General features: G+C 45.6%; 1 protein-coding gene across 9 annotated transcripts in view; it reads right to left on the reverse strand.

The window, feature by feature from the left end:
- RYR3 (ryanodine receptor 3) overlaps nt 1–25,374 on the reverse strand; it is a 1,450,647-nt gene that overhangs the window by 1,089,177 nt on the left and 336,096 nt on the right. For all 9 annotated transcript variants that reach the window (XM_069208992.1, XM_069208994.1, XM_069208991.1 and 6 more), the window contains 3 exons: nt 15,598–15,754; nt 8,998–9,162; nt 3,642–3,763 (listed from right to left, as the gene is read on the reverse strand). In XM_069208992.1, the coding sequence (XP_069065093.1) occupies nt 3,642–3,763; nt 8,998–9,162; nt 15,598–15,754 (444 nt within the window). The remainder of the gene's footprint in view (nt 1–3,641; nt 3,764–8,997; nt 9,163–15,597; nt 15,755–25,374) is intronic.

Consider the following 25,374-nt stretch of genomic DNA (forward strand, 5'->3'; position numbering starts at 1 on the left):
ATGAGCTATGGCAAAGGTGCTCCAGGTCCCAGTCCTAAGAGATCCTCTAAACTAAAGCATAGGAGTTGAAATGTGTCAACAGCCTCTGTCAGGGCCTGAAGAGTTCACATAGAAACACACTTTAAAATGATTCAGTTAAAGGACAGAGTTTCCTAAATGAACTGTGCTGCAGCCTCTTGCTGCCCCTGTTTAGGATTAGGATATAGGGAACATTTCTTTAAAAAGAGCTTTTATGGACATTAATTGTGTGATCAATTTGAAAAGGAGCCTGGAAACACTAATTTGACATTTGAGTGCATTTATGCATTCCGCATCTGTTAAATTATCTCCACAAACGTTATAGTGGATCAACCTATATCAAAAGGATCCCTCTGTTCTGAGTTGGGAATTCAATGACCATTGACTTCTGGATTCCACCCCTAAGCCAATGGACAGACAAAATGGTTACATTGAACCCTGTAAGAATTTTTATGATGTTATATTTCAGCTTCCCATGTCTCGTCAACATCATATGCAAAGGAGATTCTGTTTATTAGAGTGCAACCTGTTTTTATTTGCAGGCAATTCTAGTGGAGTTTAGATTTTTTCATGTAATCACTTATTTCCTATATCAATTTCACATCAAGCCTTGGTTTTCATTCCTTCCTTATTTTACGGTATGCTTCCCAAGGTGACATGGAGGAAGTTTCCTTCCTGTTCCTCTATCTCACTCCTGGATAATTCCAATATAATGAGAACTGTTGCAATTACGCACTTTGCCATCTTGTTGGGCTCATTCTATTGCAGCTTCTGTTCCTGAAGTTTACCACTCTGCACATATTTTTGAATGGCCCGAAGTGGCTGAAAGACTGACTGTGGCTTCCATTTTTCCCTTTCTTCTCCATATAATTCCTGGACAACTTCTGGCTACTAGCTGCACCCAGGAGCCTGAGTTTGATGCTGGAGGTGGTAGGCCATTTCTTCATACCAAGGCAGAGCTGAAGTCATCGCCCAGAAGGCCTGCCCTTGACAGGATCTTGGGATTATCTTCAATGATGGGTTACACCATCAAAAACCTCCATAGTAGACACACAGCCCAGGCATTGCTGTTCACAATGCTTTCCTCTTACGTCCATGTCTGAGCCAGGAGCAAAGGGCTGGGTGGCACACTAAGAGATAGAGAGAGAGGTCAGTGGTTGCTAAATGCTAACTTAGGTTAGTGTTATGTGGGTGATCATATACACGTATTCTTATGGAGGCCACTGGGATCAGAAAGAATTAATGATTTTCACATGTATGTGTTAATGTGGAACGTTTTGAGTTTTGATTTTAAGATAGCCAAAGTGTGATTTATACCGGTGAATGCGATTCCGTAAATGACTGACATCTGATCCTGTCTAACATGTAAGATGTTCCCCACAATACAGAGCTGTGGGGTTCTGCCAATGGAGTCCATGATTAATGTGTGGACTCGGAGGTTCTTCGTTTTCCTTCAACAATATGGAGGCACTGATTACAAAACACACATTGTATGCCTTGAACACTAAGGGCCAGATGTACAACCCCGAGTTTTGCGACTCGGGATTTACGACTCATTTGCAAGTTGCAAATTACAAGTCGCAAAACAGTATGAACAACAGTGTACTTCACACTGTGTGCGATTCCCAATGGTGTCGCAAATAACCTACCACATGAATGTTTATGAGGTAGGTCACAATTTGCGACCCCATTGGGAATGGCGGCACTCACCATGTCTGTGACTGCTCTTAAATAACGCAGTATTTTTTTTTTTATGCAGCCCATTTTCCTTGAAGGAAAACGGAATGCATTTCGAAAACAAAAATGAAAAGTTTTCTTTTTATTTTTTCAGAGCAGGCAGTGGTCCGTGGCATCACTGCCTGCTCTGAAAAAATGTTTTTGCATGCATTCACAAAGGGGAAGAGGTCCTATACGGACCCTTCTCCCTTTGTGAATGCTTTAGCACCAATTTGAGACTGGTGCCAACTGTGATTGTTTTGTGACTCCATTCGCACATCATACATCGGACTGCGACTCGCAATTAGGAAGGGAACACCCCTTCCTAATTGCGACCCGCAAACCGTTTTTGCGATTCGGCAAATAGATTACTGAATCGCAAAAATGGGTCTGTACATACTAAAATGCTTTCTTCTCGTTGCAAATGGCCTGATTCTGCAGATCAGGCAGTTTGCAACGAGAAAAAAAGTACGTACATGTGGCCCTAAGTGCTTCATTGAAGGGACTCCTCCTCTATTTGCTAGGACTGGTATGGCAGCTCCTGGTGTTTATGGGGTAGGGGACAGAACACCACTAAACCCTGTGGCTCACATCAAGTGCTACTGGCTTCAGTTGAGGGACTTGAAGAAAGATTAATCAACATCATAAACACAAAGCATCATCTGATATAAAGGAAAAGGTTGTGTGATTTGACATAGATCGCCCTAACCTCCACATCAAGAGGGATTTTGTAAATACCAAAGTTCACACGGAGATATTTAATCAGAAGGTGATCAACCTTCTGGAGGAATATGTCACACACATGATGTCATCCCTGGTGTAGGGTTGGCTACATCTGTGTCAATCCCCGGGGATGTCAACATTCTGTAGGAACTGATGACATTCCTTGCACCAAAGGAAAAAGAAAGATACACAAGTGAATAATTTGAACTAAACTATACCACAAGTGCATGTTTTTAAAGAAATGCTTGAATCAATTGCACCCATTGTAATTCTCCTGTGCTGGATTAATTTCCAATGTTCTAGCTCACTTTTTTAGCAAATCTGTGTTTAAGCGGACAGGGACCAGTCAAATCCAAATCAGTTTTTGACCTGTCCAAAAGGAGCAGCCCAGCTGAAAAGACCAATTGATTCAGTATGGGAACGTAAGCAACTCTTGGAGCATTCATGTTTTGTGGGTCCTCATTAAAGAGGTGCAGAGTCTCTGTGACTGAGCTAATGGCAAACTAGTGGATAGAAGTGCTTGAATCAATCTTATTTACTGAAGATTCCACCAGACATAATTTCATTTTATTATTTCCCCCCTTGTTTGCACAAGAGGTGGCAACCATAAGCACAAAGCTCATGCTGATGCCCTAAAGAAACACTTCACGCCAAGCTAGGCAACACCCCACCTGAACCGAAAATAAGTCCACTTCAGAACGTGTATGGCATTATGGAGTTACTCCTTTAGTCCTTATGTCACATGACACCTGGGGATCACATTTGGGGTATCCCTTAAGACCAATAGGAGGGACTGTGAGGTTTACCGTAGGAGAGAACAGGAAATGAATAATGGAAAAACAGTGCATGGGGTGTGAAAAGTGGTAGAGCAACTTACTAGGGGGTGTATAGTGGGGAGTTTAGAGGAAGCGAGTGGGGGATGTGAGAGATGATCAGACATGAGGCTAGTCATGCTCCTGATTCACCTACAGTCCAGTCGAACTCTATGAAAGAGCAATGTGCATTATTTCTCCTTGGCGAATTGCCACTTCCTTGCAGCCTTCTTCTCGCTCTTACTTCGTATTAGACAGTTCTGCAGAGGTACAAACGGTCCAAGCAAGTGAACAGGTTAATCAGCAGCACTGAATATATCTATACCACTGCACCAGTTCCTTTCCTTCTAGTGTCGACACACAGGACTCTACCTGATGAACTGGCTAAACAGGCCCGTTGTGTTACGAATGATCCTTGCAGCTTGCGACTCTTCGTGCTGACAGCGTTGTAGCAGCACACCATCATCCATGTGGCCCTCCAGGTGTAGTATCGCCTGCACAGGTCAAAAGGGAAGGCTTGTTAAGCTCACTGTTCAGATCACAATACAACCAGAAATAAGACAGATGAAAGACAATGGAACCGCTTTGAGAACACATTCAGCACAGATTCTTAGTAGTAGGCGCACGTCTGCACCTAAAACTGTTACACTACTTTTAAGCATCAGATCCTACTGGACAAACACTCACGTTACTGGACATTACTTTCTCTACTACCTGGAAATATATGGTTGCAAACCTGTTTTACTAGTGCACAAAACAACAAACCAGAAAAGTGTATTTTTGTTCCACCGAAATAATTCTCAGTTATGTTAGTGAAAATGTGTCCCTGTGCTGCCTGGCGGATCTGCATTCTAGTCAGTGAGATAGTGCCCCTCTGCTGCCTTGAATATCCGCAATTAAGTCAGTGAAATAGTGTATATGTGCTGCTTAGAGGATTTATACATAGGCCAGTGAGATTTTGTGCCTTTGCTGCCTAGAGGATCTGCAATTTAACCAGTAAAATGCTGTCACTCTGCTGCCTACAGGACCACATTTAAGCATGGATTTAGTGTCCCTCTGCTGCCTACAGGACCACCGTAAATCACTGAAACAGTGTCCCTCTGCTGCCTGAAGGATCCACAGTTAAGTTACTGAGATAGAGAGCCTCTGCTGATAGTAGCATCTCTGCGTTCTAGAGGGATGCGCAGCCAAGTCATTGAAACTGTCTGCCTTGCTGTCAAGAGAAGATGGTACTGAGCTCTGGGCCCTGACTGGGGGACCGGGGGCCGGACAAAGCTCCTACCCTTAGCCCTTGCTCCTCCACTGGTATTATCAACTTCTTATCAACGCCTGCTGAAAGTCTGAACGCTGTCCCTAGGCCTGGAAATATCAGGATCAGAGTTTATAGACCCGCAGTTCTAGACCCTAAGGCTGCGGGCTACTCCTAGTGGAGAGTGTTGGAATTCCACTTGGAGTTACCACACCAGTTAGAATTCCACAATTTGAATTAGTAATGACAATTAAACATATTCAATCTCCTTCAGAATGCTTCGAATCCCTAGCAAAGTTGTGAACAGGCAAATGAAAAATACTTAATAATTAAAGAATGTTAAGAAGCACCCTAAATGTGTTTCTTCAGGATACAAGAACTCATCTGATAATCTGCTAAGCAGTTTAAAAGGAAAGAAAACCTAAGCGTATTTAAACTAGACTAACTAGTGTGCACTAGATGGTGTCTGCACACCAGGAATATTCACAAGGTCTGGTTGGATAGAGGCAGACTTTGTTTAGACGATGACCAATCTCTGTGTTACTTCCTCCTTGGATCATAGTGTCCTCTGCCCGCTAATTCATCAGGCTGATACATACTCTAAAGATGTCATAGAGATATGCCGCCCTCAAATCTGCATGCTTGCACTTCAGACCAGGGACAGGGAAACCCCGGACTTTTACAATGGTTCTTTACTAGCGGTTTCGGTGCTTCTTTTATGCTGGGTGAAACTGGCAAGGAGGGTAACCGCTGGACTTAGCCAGGGGTGCAGGACAGCAGGTCACCTGGGTGGCATTAAAGACTGAAAGGGTGCTGACTATTCATGGTGAAGTCGAGCTAAGATGGATCTAGCAGCAATTATCATTGGTATCCGACATGCTGTCAAGATACTGATTTGGCTGGTCTTTGAGTTAGAAAGGGTAGTCCACAAACCAAATCACTTCAGGAGAATTCATAATTACCACCTGGAGGCATTTGGCACCAGAGGAAAGGATCGCGCACTTTGTCCCCATTTATCCGTGTATGCAAACAATTTACACCTCCCCTTTTAAATCACATATAATTGAGGCTTTTGTTTGTCGTCCCAGCTCTGTGAACTGCATTGATTCTGCTCTCGGTTCCGTCAAATAAGGAAAAGAGGCAAAGAAAGGTAAAAATAATTTGCTCAGAATCAAAGAACTTGGTCAAGAGGGAAAATCTGAGATTACAATTGAGTTTTTCTGCTTCTACATTTTGCCATCTAGATTGCATAAACGTATGTTGTGTTTTTTACAGATTGTGAAGGGATCACTGTGAAAAATGTGCACATTGACTATTTCAATTTTTTGTAAGGACATAAGAGCAAAAGTAATCAAAGATTACAACTTTACTTTTGGTAACTAAATTAAAAGTGTATGTTTATTTTATTAAAATTACAGTTTTTCTTTTCCTGTGACTATAATTCAAATAAAACTATTTGTCTGCCTGATAATAAACTTCCTTGCAAATTATACAAAGCACAAAGTCAATGTACCCAATAGACTGTTAGACTGGGGACATCCAAGTCAGGCACAAGAGGTCAGGTCAACAACAGAAATAAACAAAGGCTTCCAGATTAGTCAGACTCCAACACGTGACTGTAAATCCGCCCTTCAGACACCTACTGTGCCATCTTCTTCAGGTGCTTGAAAGAGCTCTAGTGTCCTATTCTTTTCGCTGCCTGAATATCTTCAGTATCCTGTTCTTCGTGTCCTATAAATACCTGCAGTTCCCTGCCCTTTAGGAGTTTAAAATACCTCCAGTGCTCTAGTATTCAACTCTTGAAATACCTCGTGTATATCAGAACATTGCACACAGAAATACCTTCTGACAAACATCATGCCCTAAATATTACTTATAAAAAGATGCCCCATTGGGTGCAGTTTTTTATTATTTACTTCAAGGGAAGGAAACTGTTGTAGATGACACTTTGGACTAGCTATTCATTCCAGACGACGTTCTGATAATGATTTTCTGGTACTAAATCAATAACCTCAGAGCCTGGTTCTTTAAAACATCGAGTGCTCTGTTCAGAAGCTTGAAGTACCTACCATGTCCTTTTCTACAGAGTCTTCAAATAGTGCAGATTCACCGTTCTTTGGTGCTCTGTTGCTCCAAAATCCCTCCAGTGTCCATTCTTCGGATGCTTTGAAAACCTCCTGTACCCTGCTCTTCAGAAGCCGACAGTAATCTAGAATACCGCAAGTTTGTTTCTCCAGTCCCCTCTTCTAAAGATGCTTGAAGCATTTACATACATCCACCTTATTTTCGCGGACTAAAATATTTCTTTGTAGCCCTGAATCAACCTCGTAGACCATTTGAAAAAAGTATAAATTAAGTGGAGCAACCACGTGAAAAAATTGTAATGCTAATTGGTGTATTTCTGGCATTGGGCAGCTTCATCCTGCTGTTTGAACTGAAGGTAACTATGTCAACCACCTTAGGTGTGGTTCAAGAGCTCAGGTTAGGTAAGGTTGCGGAATTTTCCCCTGCTGAGAGCCACCTCCAGGAAGACCATCATCAAATGGTGACGAGACTCCAGACAGTGCTTTATTTCCAATTACAGCTCATGAATTCGAACCTTTTTTTAACTTCTAAAATCTATCTGAATGGGCATAATATACCCTTTATAGTTTGCTTTTTTATTGGTTGCTATTGAACTCTGATGTTTTTTTCTCCGTTAAACACAGCTGCTGCTCATTTCTGCCCCTTAAATCCTGTGATGGCTACTCCACATTCCAAAGACAATGTCACTGCTGTTTTCTTGTAGTGTATTCCTACCATGTTCGTAAATTTCAGATTGCTGTTATTAATGCCTCTTTTCCTCACAGTTTTTTACAGTTTGGGTGAAGATAGGCAAGATACATCCATAGATGAGAAAGCCTACGTCAGACCCGAACACCTAGCCAATTTTCAGTGTTCTCCTGATGGTCCGACTTTGGAGCAGCTTCTTGAATGCTGTGCAGCACCACAGCTTCAAGACATCCGTAATCTCAATTATGTTTTTGTTTTCAATCCAGCACAGCAACTACTATCTTGCAGATCTGAGTGAAGCCATGAGTGTCCCGGAAGGTTAAAACGCTTCTTTGCTGGTTCTCCTTATAATCTCTGTGGCCTTTGATGCGGTGGACCTTAGCACTTTTCCAGATTCTTTTTGTGTGTGTGGTTAGTTGGTGTCCTGGGTTTGTTCAAATCTACGAGCTCTGTTCATTCAAGTCCAAGTCATCTCCTGGTATCGTTTGAACCTGCCTCCACTATTTTCTAGTTTTTACCAAGAGAAGCTACGTGATGTAGTTCATAGTTCAGAGATCTCTATCAGTGCATGAAGGCACCAATCTTTATTTTAGGGTGTCTTAAGCATGTTAACTGTCAAGATGAGTGTCTCAGTGCTATTAAGAGTTTATGGCATTGTCAGTTTTTGTTGCTTACTTGTTTTAAAAGTAAAATTCTTTTGTATGCAACTTGTACTTATCGTCTTTGTGTTTATATTTGTCTCACAGGACTTCCTCTACTTGGCACCCCCTCAACACTTGCATGTAGGGATGACGTCCCTGTCTTCATTCTTGGCTTCAAGTTAAAAAGACCTTCAATTCATGTTTCTATTAACTTTCTCTTCTGAGACGATCCAACCAATGTTACTCCCCTCTGATTTCAGAACTACGCTCCATGCTCTTTTCTTTTTCGTCTAGATGGAGATAGTACCATCTTGGTTGGTTTCCCTGCTGCTGTCTGAAATCTATTTTGGGCACAGCGCTGATCCGATCTCTGGCATATGGAAATAGCATTACTTTACCTCAGATTTGGTCTATTTACTTAGTTTCCTCAGTGCTATCAGACTGTATGTACTTCATCTTTACTGCCGAGGCATCAAGGCCATTGCCATGCTCAAACCTGCGTATCTTGCTGATAGGCTAAACATCTCTGAGGGCTCTTGACAGATGTAGAACAAATGAATGTGCTGATTACAAACTCCAAGGTCCCATCAGGCACACACGTCTATACAGGAGTTCTCAGAGGGCAATTCATGTGAAGTCTCGTCCCTCAGATATCTGGCTTCTTCTTGAACTGCTGCCATTCTGCACGGCTCTGAAGAGCCGCTTCTCAAACTCCACTTTCCTTGAAGATTTGTACATGCTGTTTACTGTTTACACACTCTGTCTTAGGCAAAATTAAAGTTACGGGCATCTGGGTATTCCTTCTGCTAGCTCTCCTTACTCCCTAACTAGTTGGGAAGAGATAACACAAGCGGCAGAGTAATAGTTTATTTGAGATAGTATTTTTCTAGTTAATATATCTATTTTCACCTTACTAGTCCTGCTCTTTTGACAGTGCCCCTGCCTGGAGACTAGTATGTTCATCCGCAACAATAAAATAATACATAAATAAGTGTGATTACCACTCACTGTCTATGGTTGCCATAGACATCCAGGCTCGGGATCACACTCACATCTATTTACTTACCCTCCGTTTCAGAGGTCCTAGCCGAGCTGTCTTCGCATCCTGGGCCTTGTAGGTCAGCCAAAGCCCGCTGGCCACATGCTGCACGAAGGAAATAGAGTCGCCATATTTGATTTCTGCTGCTCCCATGCCATCTATATCGCGTTTCGGACCTGAATCCAGTTTTTCCTTTAACGTAAACGTGATATTGGTTAAACTTAAAAGCAAAATAACAATAGGTGCTCAAATTAAAGTTTTATTGGGTTGGGTGAGAAGCTGCACACACTATACCTCTGATCCCTAGCACATCCCCACTGGCGCAATCAGCACATTTGTGACTGTGACACTGGTCTCAGATCTTTCCTGCAGCACCCATGGTAGAAGGAGGGAGACCCAAGCCCCGCTCACCCAGCACTGCGGGAGAGATTCCCTTCATACCAGTGCGATGAATGATGTACTCCCCACCTCGTCTCACTCTTTGCAAACACCCAGGGATATGCACTCCATCGGCATTACTCTAACCCGAATTAGACTCACTCCACATGCAGTGCTGACATTTATGTAGCGCTCAGCGGGCAATCTAGAAGAGGCTGCTACATTTCTCATACTGTAATAAAAATAAGAGACCTCTCACTTCTTGTAACACTTCTTCATCCTGTCTCCCCATCCTCTGAGTCTCTACCATGTGATTAGCCTCCACTCTAACTAACTGTGTCCCTCCTTCTACATGGTCCAGGAGCTGGGATCACACAGAGCGAGAGTGTCCCAAGTTGTTCTGGGACAGCCAGAACTAGATTTCCTTCCAAGTGTTGATCTGACCTGACTGTATGTTGGTGGTGAGGGGTTGCTTTTACAACACCACCTGCTGGACTGCAGCCTGTTGGGTACACGAGGAGTGCGCTGGGCCTTAGGCTGGGGTGCCTGTAGGGGACAGGTGAGTTAATCCTACAAACACCTTATTCTGGTCCTATGACCAGAAACGTGGGGAAGCTGTACTTTCCAGCCATTCTAGTAGACTTCTGAATGCCATAATCAGCAGCCTTCTGAGCACAAAGAAGTGAGGGATGTTATCCTCACCCAGGGCACACTTTATGGAAGACGGCAAACCCCTTCAGGCCTGATGCCCTACATTAGAGTTCTTATGCTAAGTTTCAGGAATATATTGTTTTTGGAATGTCCCATGCTTCCATGGGGCAGCTTCAGATGGTACTGTTCGCTACTGCAGAAGGATAAGTTATTTACCTGTAATCCTAGTTCTCTTCCAGGGGAATCCTCAGCAAAGTCATAAGCACTGAATATTCGGCCTCCATGCGGGGATCCTGCAAGTAGGCGGGAATATTCAGTGCTCATGACCATCGATGAGGATCCCCTGGGAGAGAACTATACATAGGGCATAATCCACCTGCACTTACTGTTCTGGGAGTTATTATTAAAATGATTGTCTGAACAACCACGTTTAAGCTTCTTGTGAAGGGTGCAGTGTTCTGAAATACGGATGGGGCTTAGTTGAGGTAAATTACTTTATAAACCAGTGCTTTTAAAAGTCTGATACGCTGCCAAAGGATCAATCACACATCAGAGTATTACAAGAATTACTGGGCCAACTTACTTTTAAAGGGAACATGCTTGACTGCCCAATACCATCTTAAGGATTTTAGGGGCCCTGGGCAAGACTTATTTAGGGGCCCTGTAGGGAACTAATGAATTTTACTGCTCATTTACTCCTAATTCAAACCTGCTTAGTAGCAAACAATACTAAATTAATACATTCACAGGACCACAAAAACTGATAAAATATGTTTTGCCTGGGACCCCAAAAATCCTTAAAATGACCCTGGGTAGACAGAGAGAGGGGTAGCTGTAGGTAGAAAGTGAAAGAAATGGAATAGGCAGAAGTCAAATAAAGAGAAAGTTTACTTTGCCAGGGGACCCTTGGAAGGTGGGAGCCTTTGGCAACTGCCGAATTTACCCATGCCTTAAAATGTCTGTATTAACCCTCTATATGGAGCATGCAAATGGAACAGTGGAGCACTGCAGAGAAATGAGGCATGGCAGTGCTTTGAGGAAAGTACAGGGCACTGCGGCACTGGCAGATCAGGACACCTTGGTACAGTGGTTTGTATGGAATAGAGAAGACTAATTCAATTTAATGGTAACACAATACCTTTTGTCCCAGACCAGGAGCAGATGGGGATTAACAGTAAGCACAAGCTGTTTGGTATTGTTATTTCCACCCATGTGCATGAGACAGGCAAGAATTGGTTGGTTTCCTTGGCTATCCTGTGGTAATTCATCTTAATCTGAGACAAACGCCTGCTTTCTATCAGTCCAATGGTCGGTGGACTATGGGCCAACCACGAGTCAAGCGAACCACCAGAAGTCTCTGGGAGGAGGCTCTTGGCACCAAGCACAAACTGGTTAGTCTCTAGACTACCCTAAAAAAAACATAGGGGTCTGTCCCTAGAACAGATTCTATGCCGGTTGTCCAGAATCTCAAGGTGAGCAACAGCAGATGACCCGCTGATGCTCTCAGTTATCCTTCCGTATGCGCCTGCTGTTTGTCTCATCCATTAGCGGGCCTGTAAACATAGACGCCAGAGTCTGCCCAACCTTCTCTCGCAGAGCACCCTCTACCCTGGGACTGAGCTACACTGTGCCTCAAAGACAGTAGTCATTAAGTAGTAAACTGCATTTTCACTAGTTTCCAGGCTGTTCAGGTGAGGTTAGTTAGGTCCATTCACCCCCGCCCCCACCCCTGTCTGGATCCGACAGGAAAGGTGCCTTAAATCCAATCCATCCAATCCATTGGCTCAGGGACTTTTCTGGGCAGATGAGATTTCTCCCTGGTGGGGTTCGTCCCCACAAGACCAGTACCATCTTTGTGCAGTACCCACCAACGAGAGTTTTAGTCACCAATCTGTTATCTGCTGGTTGTCCAGGAAAGATCACCAATCTTGAAAGCTTGTCAATGGAGGTGGAAACATAAAAGGAACTTCTAGATAGGCATTCACCCAGCTTGTCCAATTTCTTCTACACTGGCAGTAATGGTTACTGAAATGGCAATTATCATGGAGGCCACTGTTTACGGCTGTGTCTCTTGTAAGATGATGCCTTATTGTCAAGATAATTCACATTGCTATGGCTTTTATAATTGTTCGCAGTGGCATACTTGCTGCTTAATAAATGTTCAGATTCAATTCTCATAAGCAAGCGGAGTAATTTCTTTATGGGGGTTCTAGAGGGCTCTAGGATGTTGTTTCTCTGGCCATAATGGAAGTTAGAAGCCAAGATCTAGGTGCACCGCGCTCAATGGACGGACAAGGCCAGCAGGTGAGGAGACGCATAGGGGAAGTACTCCCAGCAGCTGTGGTTGTCGGAGTGAGAGCTTCAGAGTGATCCTAGCAGCTTCTTGGCCATTAAAAACCAAGCCATGATAACATGTTTAGAACGCTGGATGGGCATAGGTGGGATAAGAGCTGCCTTACAGTAAGGGCGGGCTGGACTGGTAACGATGACACACGTGGGCCTCTTCAAGGACCAGGCAGGGGAGAGGGGATGCAGGAGCAGTGCACCCTGTCCACCTCCCAGTCCATCAATGGCGTTAACTTGTTTCTGACTCTTCCACTACAGTGCAGGAAGGAGTAAACACTATTCAGCCCTTTCCCGTGTAGTACTGAGGGAACCCGACCCTTCCACCTCTAGCAGAAGATAAAGTACAGGGACAAACGTGGTGACTGCCCTGCAAGTGTCCTGGGATGAGCCCTGCCAGTACAGGTGTGAACAAAAGCACTGCCCTGAAGGTACAGGAATGGACACGGCTACAGCATGTAAGTGCCTTGGGATAAGCCCTGCCAGTACAGGACTGAAGAGTGCTGCCCTAGAAGTGCATGGACAAGCAAGGCTACTGCCCTGTAAGTGTCTTGGGATGAACCCTGCCAGTACAGGCATGAACACGAGTGCTGCCCTGAAAAGTACAGGGATAAACATGGCTACTACCCTGCAAGTGTCTTGGGATGAGTCCTGCCAGTACAGGAGTGAACATGAGTAGTGCCCTGAAAGTACAGGGACAAGCAAGACTACTGCCTTGTAAGTGTGTTGGGCTAAGCCCTACCAATACAGGAGTGAACACGAGTGCTGCCCTGAAAAGTACAGGGACAAACCCAGCTACTGCCCTGTGTTTCAGGAGTGCACATGCATCTGGCTCTACAAAGTGTGTGAACGATGAACACAACTCATCAATGCCAGTACCATAGAAGAAATGGCCACTGCCCTTCCGGTGCCTGAGTGAACACAGAAACGGCAGTGCCACGTACAGCCCTGACTTCCAGTGTATCATATGTAAAAGGGGCGCATCCAAGGAAATGTATTTAGCATTCACCTGGAGCCTGTATTAAACCAAAGAAGTTGAAGGCAAGAAGAATTCTCATGTGTGACTACAGGCTACTTCATAGGAGCTGAGAGAGATAAAGAGACCTTCTAGAGTACACACTTCATCATACCACCCCTTGATGATACATGCATAGATGCGACCTTTAAACCTTTCACCCTGCAGATGGTGACATACATGTGAAACATAGTAACGTGATAGGACTACAGTAGATACCCCAATGGCCTAGCAAAGATGCCCAGGTCCGCAATGGAAGCAAGAGGGAACAAGGGGGAAACAAGCATTTGCAATGCAATAGGTCTCACATTTTCTAGAGTTAGAGCTATAGGCATTGTAAGTTCAGAACTGGACTTTTCTTGCCACATAAATTGGTCAACCCTGTCTCATAATTTTGTCTTTTCCTGACATGTTTTGGTGGTCAATGGTGGCTACTGACATCAGAAATCACAAGCCCTTAATGAGGGACGAGAAGATGACTGCACTACCTCGCGTTGTGTAAATGTCTGAACAGGAATTGGAAAATAAGGCTGGAAGAGTATTTTATTTTAATTTTAACAGAATGAAAAATCTTGCAAGCATTCTTGCCTCGCATTTTATGAGCAGAGCAGCCTCAGAAGATTTATGGCCCCGAACTGGAATAAAGCTAAAACAAATGTAAATGACATGGGAGGAATGGAATGCTGCAATAAAGCGCAGGCAGCTACTAGCCTAAAACACCCACAGTGAAAGGGGAGCACCACAGAAATAACAAAAATAGTCTGTCACAGCAACAGATCAAGAAACCGAAGTGGAATAATACAATAGTTGGTCACTGCTCTGAAACAGAAAAAGGAGGGAGAAATAGGCAGAACTGACCAATAGTGAGCAAGAATTTTTAAAGGACACTGCAACCAACAAATAAAATCGCTTTAAACCATAAGAAGTATAGTAAAAGTATATACGGGGTTGAACTCTAACCCGCAATCTTAAAAGGACTCCCCATCCCTGGATTGGTAAATACAACATTCATAACTGCAGTCAGCTTCGTAGACACCGGGTCCCAAGTGCCACTTCACCTGCTGCGCTGACAGCTATGCCCTTGAAAAAGCTGTTTTAACAGAAATGAACAGAGCGAGTCCGTGCAGTGAATCAACAGAAGCGCAGGGATACACCGTTTTATGATGCAACATCGGCGCTCTCTGATGTGGGCGTCACTTGTGGTTCAGCTCAGTCTGTCACCTGGGTGTAGTCAGTACACGCCTCTAGAGGGAACAGGTGATGGTCCTGCATGTTCATTGCATTACCAGCCTTGAATAGAAACACTGGAACTGGCTGTCCTGAATTACTGCCAATATCTGTTAGACCTGTGAATCAGGGCAGAAGGGACGTGCCTTTGGCTCTCTCTGTGCTTCGGATCAGGAGTTACCAGCATAGGTCCTGCCCATGTTGACCTATGTTGTATACCCCTGCCTTAGGGGCACCACGTCTGCCTGCCTTTGTAGCCTCGGCAGCTACATCTCAGGCCACTACTGAATGGAGTCCATGATCAGAAGATGTTGAGGTATCAATGCTGGGCAGGGAGTGGAGTGAGACTGCTTTGTAATGTTGAGGCGTTTTAAGGCATGGGCACAATAAGCAATTGCCCAGGGCCCCCACTTTCCTATGCCCCTTAGAAAAGTGACCATTCTCTCTATTTGGTGTCTAACTGTTCTATTTTACTTTCTAAACCTCTCCGACTTTTTCATTGTACATCTACACCCGACTCTGTCTATGCAGTGTCATCTGAAGGATTTTTGGAGTTCTGTGTACGGCATATTTCAACTGTTATGGTAAGACCCTGTTAAAGATTTGCATGATTTAGTACTGTTTGGCATAATGTGGACTTGCATTAACAGGAAATTTGCAATAAAATGCAGTTCATATGCACAGAGCTCCTCCAAATATGTTTTGCCGAGGGCTCCTAACATCCTTGGGATGAAAGTGCTTTGGATATGCACTGACGCACAATCACTTCGAGTCAGTTGAGCTTCTCCAGAAGAGAGTGGCTGCACAGCCTCTGGGAAAGAATGGCTTAATGGCATAAGAACAGTTTCACAGTCGGAAGAGCGGAGTTACTTGTCACTCACAGAGACCTAAAGTGTAAGCTGAAGAACCCCCCATGTTTGGTGAGAGTGGCGAGTCAGGGTCCTGGCCGAGTGCAATGACAGCTGCCCCAGCTCTCGACCCCGCCCGTCCCCAGTGCAGACCTCAGTCCGTACCTTTGAAGCCCTGAAGCAAAAGGCCGACTTCTTGGTGTCCGCCTTGGTCCGGTCCTCCAGCACCAGCCCCTGGTCTTCATTGAGCACGAGGTACTGCCCGGTGGTGATGTGCCGCAGGCGGAAGGTCTGCCCCCAGCGCACGTGGCTGCCGCTCCAGCTGAGGGTAAGAGATAGACACAGTGAGGGGAGGTGGTGTGAAGTGGCATAGAGACATGCTGAGCGTGCCTGGACAGTGCTCTCAACAACAGGGCAAAGCCCAGTTCACGCAGCGCGCATCCCTCTGGCGCTGTCACCATGGAGACGGAAGCAATAGTGCCCTCATAGTCAACGGCTGTGCGAAAACTCTCCATCACGTAACAGCGCCTAGAGGAGCTGTCAGAACCCCCTCATCATGCCAGTGAAAGGGAACGCAGCTACTTTCCCGAATGAAACATTCATCTCTTGCTGCAGCGAGCAGCGCGAGACAGATGCCGCTGAGGAGTCTGCGGCGCTAGAGAAACTAGCGCCTTGGTGCCCTCAGAACCAATTGCCACAGGCCTCTGTCAACCGTTGCCCAGCAGCAATTTCAAAGGAGAGGAGGGTACAGGAGGCAGACCCTCAAACCCGCAGGCATCACAAGCAACTTCAACTCAGTCGCACTCTCTATGTTCTATTAATCAGACAAAGATGCACCCCCACACAAGACATACTATGCGCTCTCATATAAATGGCCTTGTCGCAATGCACCTTCTCATCACATTGTGCGCCTTCGTGCACGCCCGCACACAACCTTACTACGCTGTGCATGCTCAGACAGTTCGTCATACAAATAGTCCCATCACAGTGCATTCTCATATAAACAGCCTGCCACAGTGTGCATTGGCACAGTTTTGTCACACTGCTTTTTTCAAATAAAATCATCACATTGTGTACTCTCACATACTCTTGTTACAGAAGAAAGTGAGTTATTAGCTGCGAAGGATGTGAGTCCTCCTCAAGTAATAACTTCGCAATCGTCCTTCTGCTGCGAACCAAGTACTCAGTTGTAACACTTGACTCTCAGGGTAGCCAAGCACCGTGGTTCAAGGTCTACTACTCACAGGGAACGGCATGGGTCACTACCCCAGTCTGCAGACACGCAACAAACACCACCCAATAATTTATTGTCCAGTCAGTGATTTTACCAGTAAAAAAAGGAAAAGTACTTGTAGGAAGCTGGCTTTCTTTACGTTGCACTAAAAAGAAGTACACCGTGCAGAGTCCAGTGGATCCACAAATGGTTTGCAGAGGAAGAAGTAGATAGGACTAATGTTCTATTTGTAGTAGTGTGGGCAAACAGTTAGGATTATCAGAGGATAGTGCTAAGCATTTGTTGTACTCACAGAGACAATAAATGGGCCACACACTCAAAGAATAAATCCAAGACAAATGTAGAAAAATAATACTTTTGTTTATATATACTTTAAACCCAATAACTTTGTTCCAAGGTAAGTACAGTTTCAAGCATAAATACTTTTTAGTTTCAAAAATCGACCGTACAATTTCACAGTTCTTCAATGTTAGCCTAAAAAGGAAAACAATGTTCAGCAAACAGTGGGTTAACAACAACATATGAGGCCATAGTCAGAGAGTTAAGGTAAGTATTGGGCACTCTGGGCAGCACTGGGGCGGCCGGGTGCAGGGGGCCTTCAAGGCATCAGATGCCCAGTGATTTTCTAAGGGACTGGTCCTCTTAAAGACAGGCTGCAGGCTCTGGCTAGGAAGCAAGTCAGGGACAACAAACAGGTAGGTTGTAGACTTTGGTTGCTTGAAGACGTAGGGGCACCTTTGGTCCTTTTCTCCCGGGCCAAGGGGTGACAGATGCAGGGGTGTCCTTAGGCATCGGTTTTCTCTCCCCGAGAGCACTTGCGGTCAGGAGGTCCTGTGTGTTTGGGCTGCAGGCATAGCCAGGGAGTCTAGCAGGGGTGAAACCAGGGTGGACACAATCTCAGGGGAGCCAGAGGACGTTGGCGGCAGTGGTGACTCACCTCTGGGCATGGGCGATGGGTGCAGTGGTTGCTGGAGGTGCTGTGCTTTCGCTCATCACAAGGCCGTGGCAGAGGGAGGCCTGTGTGCCCAGGCTGCAGACCACTTGGGGGAGCCTGAGAGGGGTGAAACCCAGGTGGACTCGGACTCTGGACAGCTGGGGAATCTTGCTGGCACTGTTGGTTGGCTTCACCTCGGGTCATGTATGTTAAGTGCAGTGGTCACTTCAGGTGTTGGGTCTTTGCCGTTGTGGAGGCTGCAGAATCCTTTCTTGAGACTTTGTTGCAGAGAAGATTCACTGCTCACTGGAGTCTGAGTCTTTGTGGAAGGCAGGCAGTCATCCTAGGTTTCTTGGAGGCTCATCTTCAGGACGAGTCGTCTTCTTGGGTAGAGTCAGTTGAGGCCAGCAGACAGGCTGATGGGGTTGGTACGAAGTCAGCTGCTTCTTCTTTTCCTCTTCTGCAGGTGCCACTCCTCGTGCCCTTTTCTTCATAGGTAGACAGGATCTGAGTTCTAGGATTCAGGGGTGCCACCTAAATACTTAATTTGGGGAGTTACAGGGAGCGCCAGGTGGTGGTCAATGGACTGATCATCTTTAGGTGACTACACCCTTCTTATGACCACTTCTGCTGGGAAGAGGGTATAACCCTAAACCTAGTGGCCTAATTCCTTCCAAACAAGATGGATACATTTAACAGGTAGCGTCCACTTAGGTTTGTCCACCTTAGGGTTGGGACTGCTATGAAGTGGGCACACCCTCTAATCTGGGTAATTTTCCCACCCGTTCTGCCACCAAAAGTGGGGTCAGACGTTCATGTGCACCACCTGGAGAGACCAGAGTTGCATTACAAAAGGCTGCTAGGCCTTTGAAGCTCCCCACCCAGGGATGTCCATCCTGCCTGGAGGAGGTGCCAAAACCCCGCCCAGTGCAAGCTTTTGTCTTTGGCCCTTGAGAGCGCTGGTTCTCACCTTGTGGGGGACCAGAAACATATCTAATGTGGCTGAACTGGTCAGGACTAGTCAGTCAACACATTAGTAGCTGATAGGTTTTCAGGGAGCACCTCTAAGGTGCCTCTGGGTACAGTTATTAATAAATCACTCAGTGGCATCAGTGAACGTCTAATAATCTGAGACGTTTGATACCTAACATTCGTATATTCAGAGAAGCCATCATGCAGCTGGGAAACTCGTAGTGTGTAGTGACCAGTGTCCAGTGTATGCATTTAAAAAAATGGCTTACACCGGTCACTTACTATGTCTGAGAATTAACAAAGACATAGGAGGGGCAGATCTGCTCGTGCAGATATGCCCTCACATGTAATAAAATGCACAATGCCATAGGGCTGTAAGGCCTGCTAGATGGGTGACTTACATATAATGCATGCAGTGTTTAGAGGGCATGGCACAAGGATGTTGTGTTTTTACTTTTGTCTGCACCAAGACAAGCACCCTGCAAGGGCAGCCTGTCATGTGCTTGGTGAGTGGTCCCATAGGGTGGCATAATTTGTGCTGCAGCCCTTTGGGGCTGTCCTTAGTACCCCCAGGTCCTAGGTACAAGGGGTACCATTTACTATGGGGTTACAGTGGGTGCTAAAGGTTTTGGCAATTGGGAAAAATTACTGTGCAGTTTTGGGGGAAAAGCGATCCACCACTGGGGTCCTGGTTAGCAGGAAGCCAGTACACTTCCAGTCAAAATTATACCAGAAACCAGGCAAAAAGTGTGTGGGTGGGGTGACCATGGGAAAAGAGGCAACTTTCCTACAGTGCTTTATCATGGAGACACCAGCTCAATGCTACACACCCTCTTAGGCATATCTTGCCACAGATTCCTCACCTTTTGAATTATCCACAGGCATCAGACAGGATCCAGAAACTTTTCACCTGTACTTCTGCAAGCTATTAGGTGGTGGCATGCAGCTCCGCACCGACATCGTTCCACTGTAGAAACGATGTTCACCACCTATATAGGCACCACTCCCGCATGCTGACATCAAATGCTATTGAGACTGTCCACACTACCCGACTCAGAGCCCCAAAAGCAAACTTGTGTGGTGAACAGGGAGGATGACAGGGTTGGTGAGGAATCTTTAGTAGCTAGATAGTCTCTACCAGAAGCAGCGTTACCAAAAGTAAATAACTTGTTCTGATAATCACTTCAGCCACTGATTCCTCACCTTTTGAACAGATACCAAACAGTACCTAATTGGAAGTGGGCTGCAAATGGACTGAGTACAGAAAGCCCTGTAAAACTGCTTCTCGGCAGACCTGACTGTCCACACAATATTGAGGGACGCCAATGTAGTCGCCTAGTTTATGGGTGTCTAGGACAGGGACTCAGCGTACAAATGCAGTGGTAGCACCTTTGGGCCTGGTAGCCCTTGAGGCTACTTTTAGCCAATGCGTAGCAAATCTATTGCAGAGCAGGGTCCAGAAGGTGATGGTTCTCTTCTACGTAGCCCTGCCTTTTTTTATTTCAGCGAACCCCACAAAGAGGAGATTGGCCTACCTGGTGGTCTTTAGTACAATCTATGTAGAAGCTCAGTGCTGTCTTGGGATGCAAATAATGGAGTCTCTCCTCCTCCTTAGAGAAAGGGTAATGGTTTGACAGACTTGGAACTGTGCCACAACTTTTGGCAGAAAGGATGCCTGAGTCTGTAGAACCAGTTTGTCTGGGTAGAAGGTGGTGTATGGCGGGATGACAAAGGGAGCTAGAAGCTTACACACTGCCCCAATGTTATGGTGACAAGGAACCATGTATTAATGGTGAGGCACTACAAGGGAAAGCTGTGAAGTGAGTCAAATGGAGTGCAAATCAGAAAGGTGAGAACCAAGTTAAGGTCTCACTATGGCATGACAAAATACTGTAACTCTTTCAAAATTCTCACAACAGGAGACTTGAACAAAGGGGGTTGATCCAGGAACTAGAAAAAAGCTAAAAGAGATAAACCAAACCCTTTAACTCTGCCCAGGGCAGTGCCTTGCCAAGCTAGGGACAGACCAAACAATAAAACGTTAGCTAAGTTGGCATGAATATGGTCAATCTGCCAAATACTGCACCAACCCAAATATTTGAACCAACAATAGTCGTGTACAGTTTTTGTCGAGGGGCGCCTGGCTGCCAAGATGACATCAACCACCTCCAGAGGAAGGTCAAAGGGGTTCATCTGTCACTGCTGAGTCTCCAGGTATGAAGGTGGAGACTGCGAAAGCCCAGGTACAGAAACCTGCCCTGCTGTTGCACCAGCAGATCCTCCTGAAGAGGCAGCCTGATTGGAGGGTAGATGCTCAGGCCCTGAAGTGCTGGATACCATACTCTCTGTGCCCAATCCAGGGCCTCTAGAATGCCTTGGCCCTCATGGGCCTGATCTTCTTGAAAACTTGGGGCAGGAGTGGTAATGGCAGAAAGGCATACAGGAGTCCTGAGTTCCACTTGAGGCAGAATACATCTCAGAATACAGAGCGTGCGATGCCTTGTAAACTCTAACGTGCAGGTTTGCTGACATTGCGCTTTCTCAACAGTGGTTACCAAATCAAGCTAAGGTTCTCCCCATTTGTGGAAGAGACCTTACAATACTTACAAGTGTAACAGCCATTTGTGGTCCACTACATACCGACAGCTGCGCTTGTTTCCCCTGGCATTCAATGATCCTGCCAAGTGGTTCACCACCAGGAAAGTTCCCTGGTGGTCCAGCCAGTTCCAGAACAGCAAGATGTCTTGGCACAGGGTCCATGATCTCATTCCTCCCAGTTTGTTGGGGTACCACATAGTGGTGGTGATGTCCCCAACCACTAACTGCCTCCCTTTGATGGATAGAAGGAAGGCTTTCAATGCAAATGGATGGCTCTTAGATCCATAAGGTTGATGTGGAGCCAGGACAAAAGAGGTCTCTAATCTCCATCTCTCCTTGATGGCCGCCCCAACCCAGAAGCAATGTATCAGTCACCAATGGCAGCTCTGGGTGGGGAAGGGTGAAGAGTGTGACGCTGATCACCACTGCAGATCTTTCGCAATCTCCTGTGAAATCTGAATATGGTCACAGAGGTCTCCTTGATCTTCGGCCCACTGATACTTCAGACTGCTGAACCTTCATAGGCCACATGGCATGCTCGATCAGCAGGATGCAGGAGGCCATCAATCCCAGCAACCTCAGAGGTGACCTCAGTGAAATTCAGGACAGATGTTGAAAGATCAGGATTATAGCCTGAATGTCCTGGATTCTCTTTCCACTGTGAACTACAGGCAGCACCAGTGGGCCGGTAGAATAGGTATAGAGAAATAGGCATCTGCAGGTCCAAAACTACCATCCAGTCTCCAGGGTCTGGGGCAGAGAAGAGTTGGGCCAGTGTGAGCATTTTCAATTTTTCCTCCTGGAGGAAGGCAGGCATTGAGAGGGTGCAAGTCTGAAATAGGTCAGAAGCCTCCATTTTTTTTTTTTTTTTTTTAGCAACCAGAAAGTAGCAGGAGTGACAGCCTAATCCTACTTCTGACATAGGGACCATCTCAATAGCCCCTTTGGCCAAAAGGGCTTAAATTCCTGCCACAAAACAGAAAGATGGTCCTCCACCAGTCATTGGGGAGACAGAAGGTATGGTGGTGCAGAAAGGAAGGGGAGGAGGTAGCCCTTCCTAACAATTTGCAGAACCCACCTGTTTGATATTATGGCCTGCCAATCCAGCAAGAATCATTTGATCCTACCTTCCACTGGTTGGCTGTGCTCCACTAAGGGCACACTAAAGAGATTTGGTAAATGGGACTGCAAGGCAGGGGAACTGTGTGGGTGGTGAGCACAATGGCTGTGACTGCGATAGTGCTGGGCACCATGCGTAGGTTGGATTGACAGGCAGTATGGGCTATCTCTGACAATACCATGAAAAAATGCGGCTGGAAAGGTGCTGGAAGATAAGCCCAACGATCATGCCATGGCCCTCCTCTCCTGTCAAACCACTTGCGAGGGGAGTCTACTTGTCTCCAGACAGGTGGATCCCTTTGAACGGCATGTCCATAAGGGATGACTAAACATTGTCTAAAAAAGTGGTGGACTACACCCAGGCGTAGCAGTGAATGGCAACACTGGTGCTGATGGCTTGCCTAATGGTATCAGACCTCAGGTTCATCGATGCACAGTCACTGCAGGCCTTGGAGTTGTGACTCGATCCCAGACACCACAGGCACCCCTGATGGGAATCTGTCCAGACATTTGCTTATGATTGTCTCTACAGGGCTTAAAACCTTTCATTATAGGTGGGGTGGGGGGGGGGAGTCATCCCTTACACACTTTAGAAATTTGGTAAAAATATTAAGGTAAAGTGTCTCTGTGAAACTAGAGGAAAATATCTATGGTGGCACCACCCACACCTCTAGTGAGCCCTGAACCCACCAACCAATATTCTTCCCCACTCATGCTAGATACAATACAATGGGGTGTAGCTATCAAAATTAAAGTCTACTAGTTTTGCCAGTGTGTCATCACAGTAATAAAAGCATAAACATCATAACAAACGAATGCATCACCATTAAAACTGGATGGTATTGTCTTATAATGAGATTCATTGCATGCAATGATTCACTGTTAACTTTGCGATTGTCAGTAACGCATTTCAATTATCTTCATCAATACGTGTAATGATTCACTATTAACTTTGCGATTGTCAATACGGCATTTCATTGCCCTTCATTAATACCAATAATGACTCACTATTAACTTTGTCATTGTCAATGAAGCATTTGTAGTGACCTGCTGTGCATAAAACATTTCAATGACCTTCAATAATATATGTGATGATTTCCTGGTAACCTTTATGCATGCTGTAAAGTAACCTTGTGATCCGAGTTATATGAAATTCGCAAAATGATGCTATGACTCCACATCACATAATTATGCCACCGTTCGTAGCAAAATTAAAGCACAGGAGAACAGAAGAATGCAAATAACCAAACATGAGCAACTGTCGCTCTCAGCAACTGTGTCTGTGTGCTATTTTTTTCAAATGTAGCACGCATCCTTGCCTTAATTAATACAAGGACACATTTCCCAGTAAAATGCAGCATGGAATGGCAGGGTGGCATTTCACATATTTTTTCTAAAATTTCACATGATTCCACAAAAGCAAATTATGTGAAAAGTGAACACCTAGAAAAAAACCAACCTCCAGGAGTGCTTGCAAACTGAACAAACCTTTCTCAGGATCACTAATTTGACCCCCACAGAGACTTGGGTTCACTTTATAAAAACGTTTTGGGGGAATTTCTCTAGGGGTGATGAACTCCTATCAGCCCCAGACCACATTTCAATATGCTGGTGATGCCCCTTCCCTCTCTGAGGCACAACAGGATGAAATATGCAAAATGTGTAGGCCCGCTTCGGCCTATTGGGTGCTCCATTGCCATAGCTGATCGTGGATACACAGAGGTTCCTGGGGACATATGAAAAGACCTGAGCACAACAGTGCTCACTATTGCCTCATCCTTCCATCAGTCCCCAGGAACTAGCTCTCCCCCCGCATAATTTCATGAAGGAGAGAGGCTCAGCATCCCTCCTGCAATGCTCTCTTCTTTCCACAGGACCATGGACTTCTACAGGTCGATTTCTGCATTGCAGGAGAGGGATCTTGTTGGGGCGGCATTTTCTGGTTGGCTGAGGTTGGGCCCTAGCCAGGCAGAACCTACCACTCCTGTCAGGGTGTGTAAAGCAATGGCACAGTACTTCCACACAACAATTACAGTGAGCGTCACAAAAGAGATTTCACAAGATGTGTATGTAAATATAATTTGTATTCATCACACACATTATTAACTCAGTATGATCATCATGTAAATCTGGGCAATCACATTTAGAAATATGACTCGCAGTACTAGGCCCAAATGTGTTAAATATCATAAACAGTGTGTACATTTGAGAAAAATAATAATATAATACTTTCCCTCCAAGCACGGTCATGCAGTACAAACCAGTGTCAGCACGAGATCCACTCTAGCAATTTCCCCAGTTCAATAACACACTATTGTAGGGTGCAGCCCGGGTCACAACGCTAGCAGCAATATGTACTTGCAGCACTTTTAATTAGCTCTGCGACCTGGGCCACCCCAGTAAAGCTCAATGTCAATCGTAACAGGCCTCTGGCAGGAAATATCATGCACAGCAACACCACCATTTTATTTTGTCAATCACTCGCACTCACTCGCTTACATTCACTCCGCAATGCTACGCGGTGCCATGGATATCAGGCCGCTTGTACACACACTCACACACACTCGCTCTTAGCATTCTAATGCGGTGCACTGATATCCAGACGGTTAATACCACTGTGTTCGCAGACACGCTGGGATCCAATCCACCCGCCAACCAGTTCCTTCTACCCTCCCCCCACGAGCTGGAGATGAAAGCAACTTTTCCCCGGATACTAGGCTGCTCGCAGCCAGAGTCACACTTTTCAGGATCCTGGGTTCAAGATGAGGGAAAGAAAGAGATAATGGCTGATCAGGCAACAGTTAACACATGGAGGCTTGGGCATCACTTGGGAGGTTCAGTCAGAGGTATGCAAAGCACGGGGAATGTCGCTGGGGCCACACACTTGTCACAGCAGCACACAGTCAGGCACTCCACTACCCATATAGTTACAAATTCTGCACTTCCCGGGAAGGAGGCAAAATGAGCTGCCCCAACAATTCCCGTTGCACACGAAGAGTTACCAGGTCCGCACCTCCTGGGAAAGAGGCACAGTGTCTGCTGCGCGATGACTTGAGTCGCCCCAGACAATTCGATCACACATGAA

The sequence above is a fragment of the Pleurodeles waltl genome, chromosome 9, assembly GCF_031143425.1.
Source record: "Pleurodeles waltl isolate 20211129_DDA chromosome 9, aPleWal1.hap1.20221129, whole genome shotgun sequence".
Classification (NCBI taxonomy): domain Eukaryota; kingdom Metazoa; phylum Chordata; class Amphibia; order Caudata; family Salamandridae; genus Pleurodeles; species Pleurodeles waltl.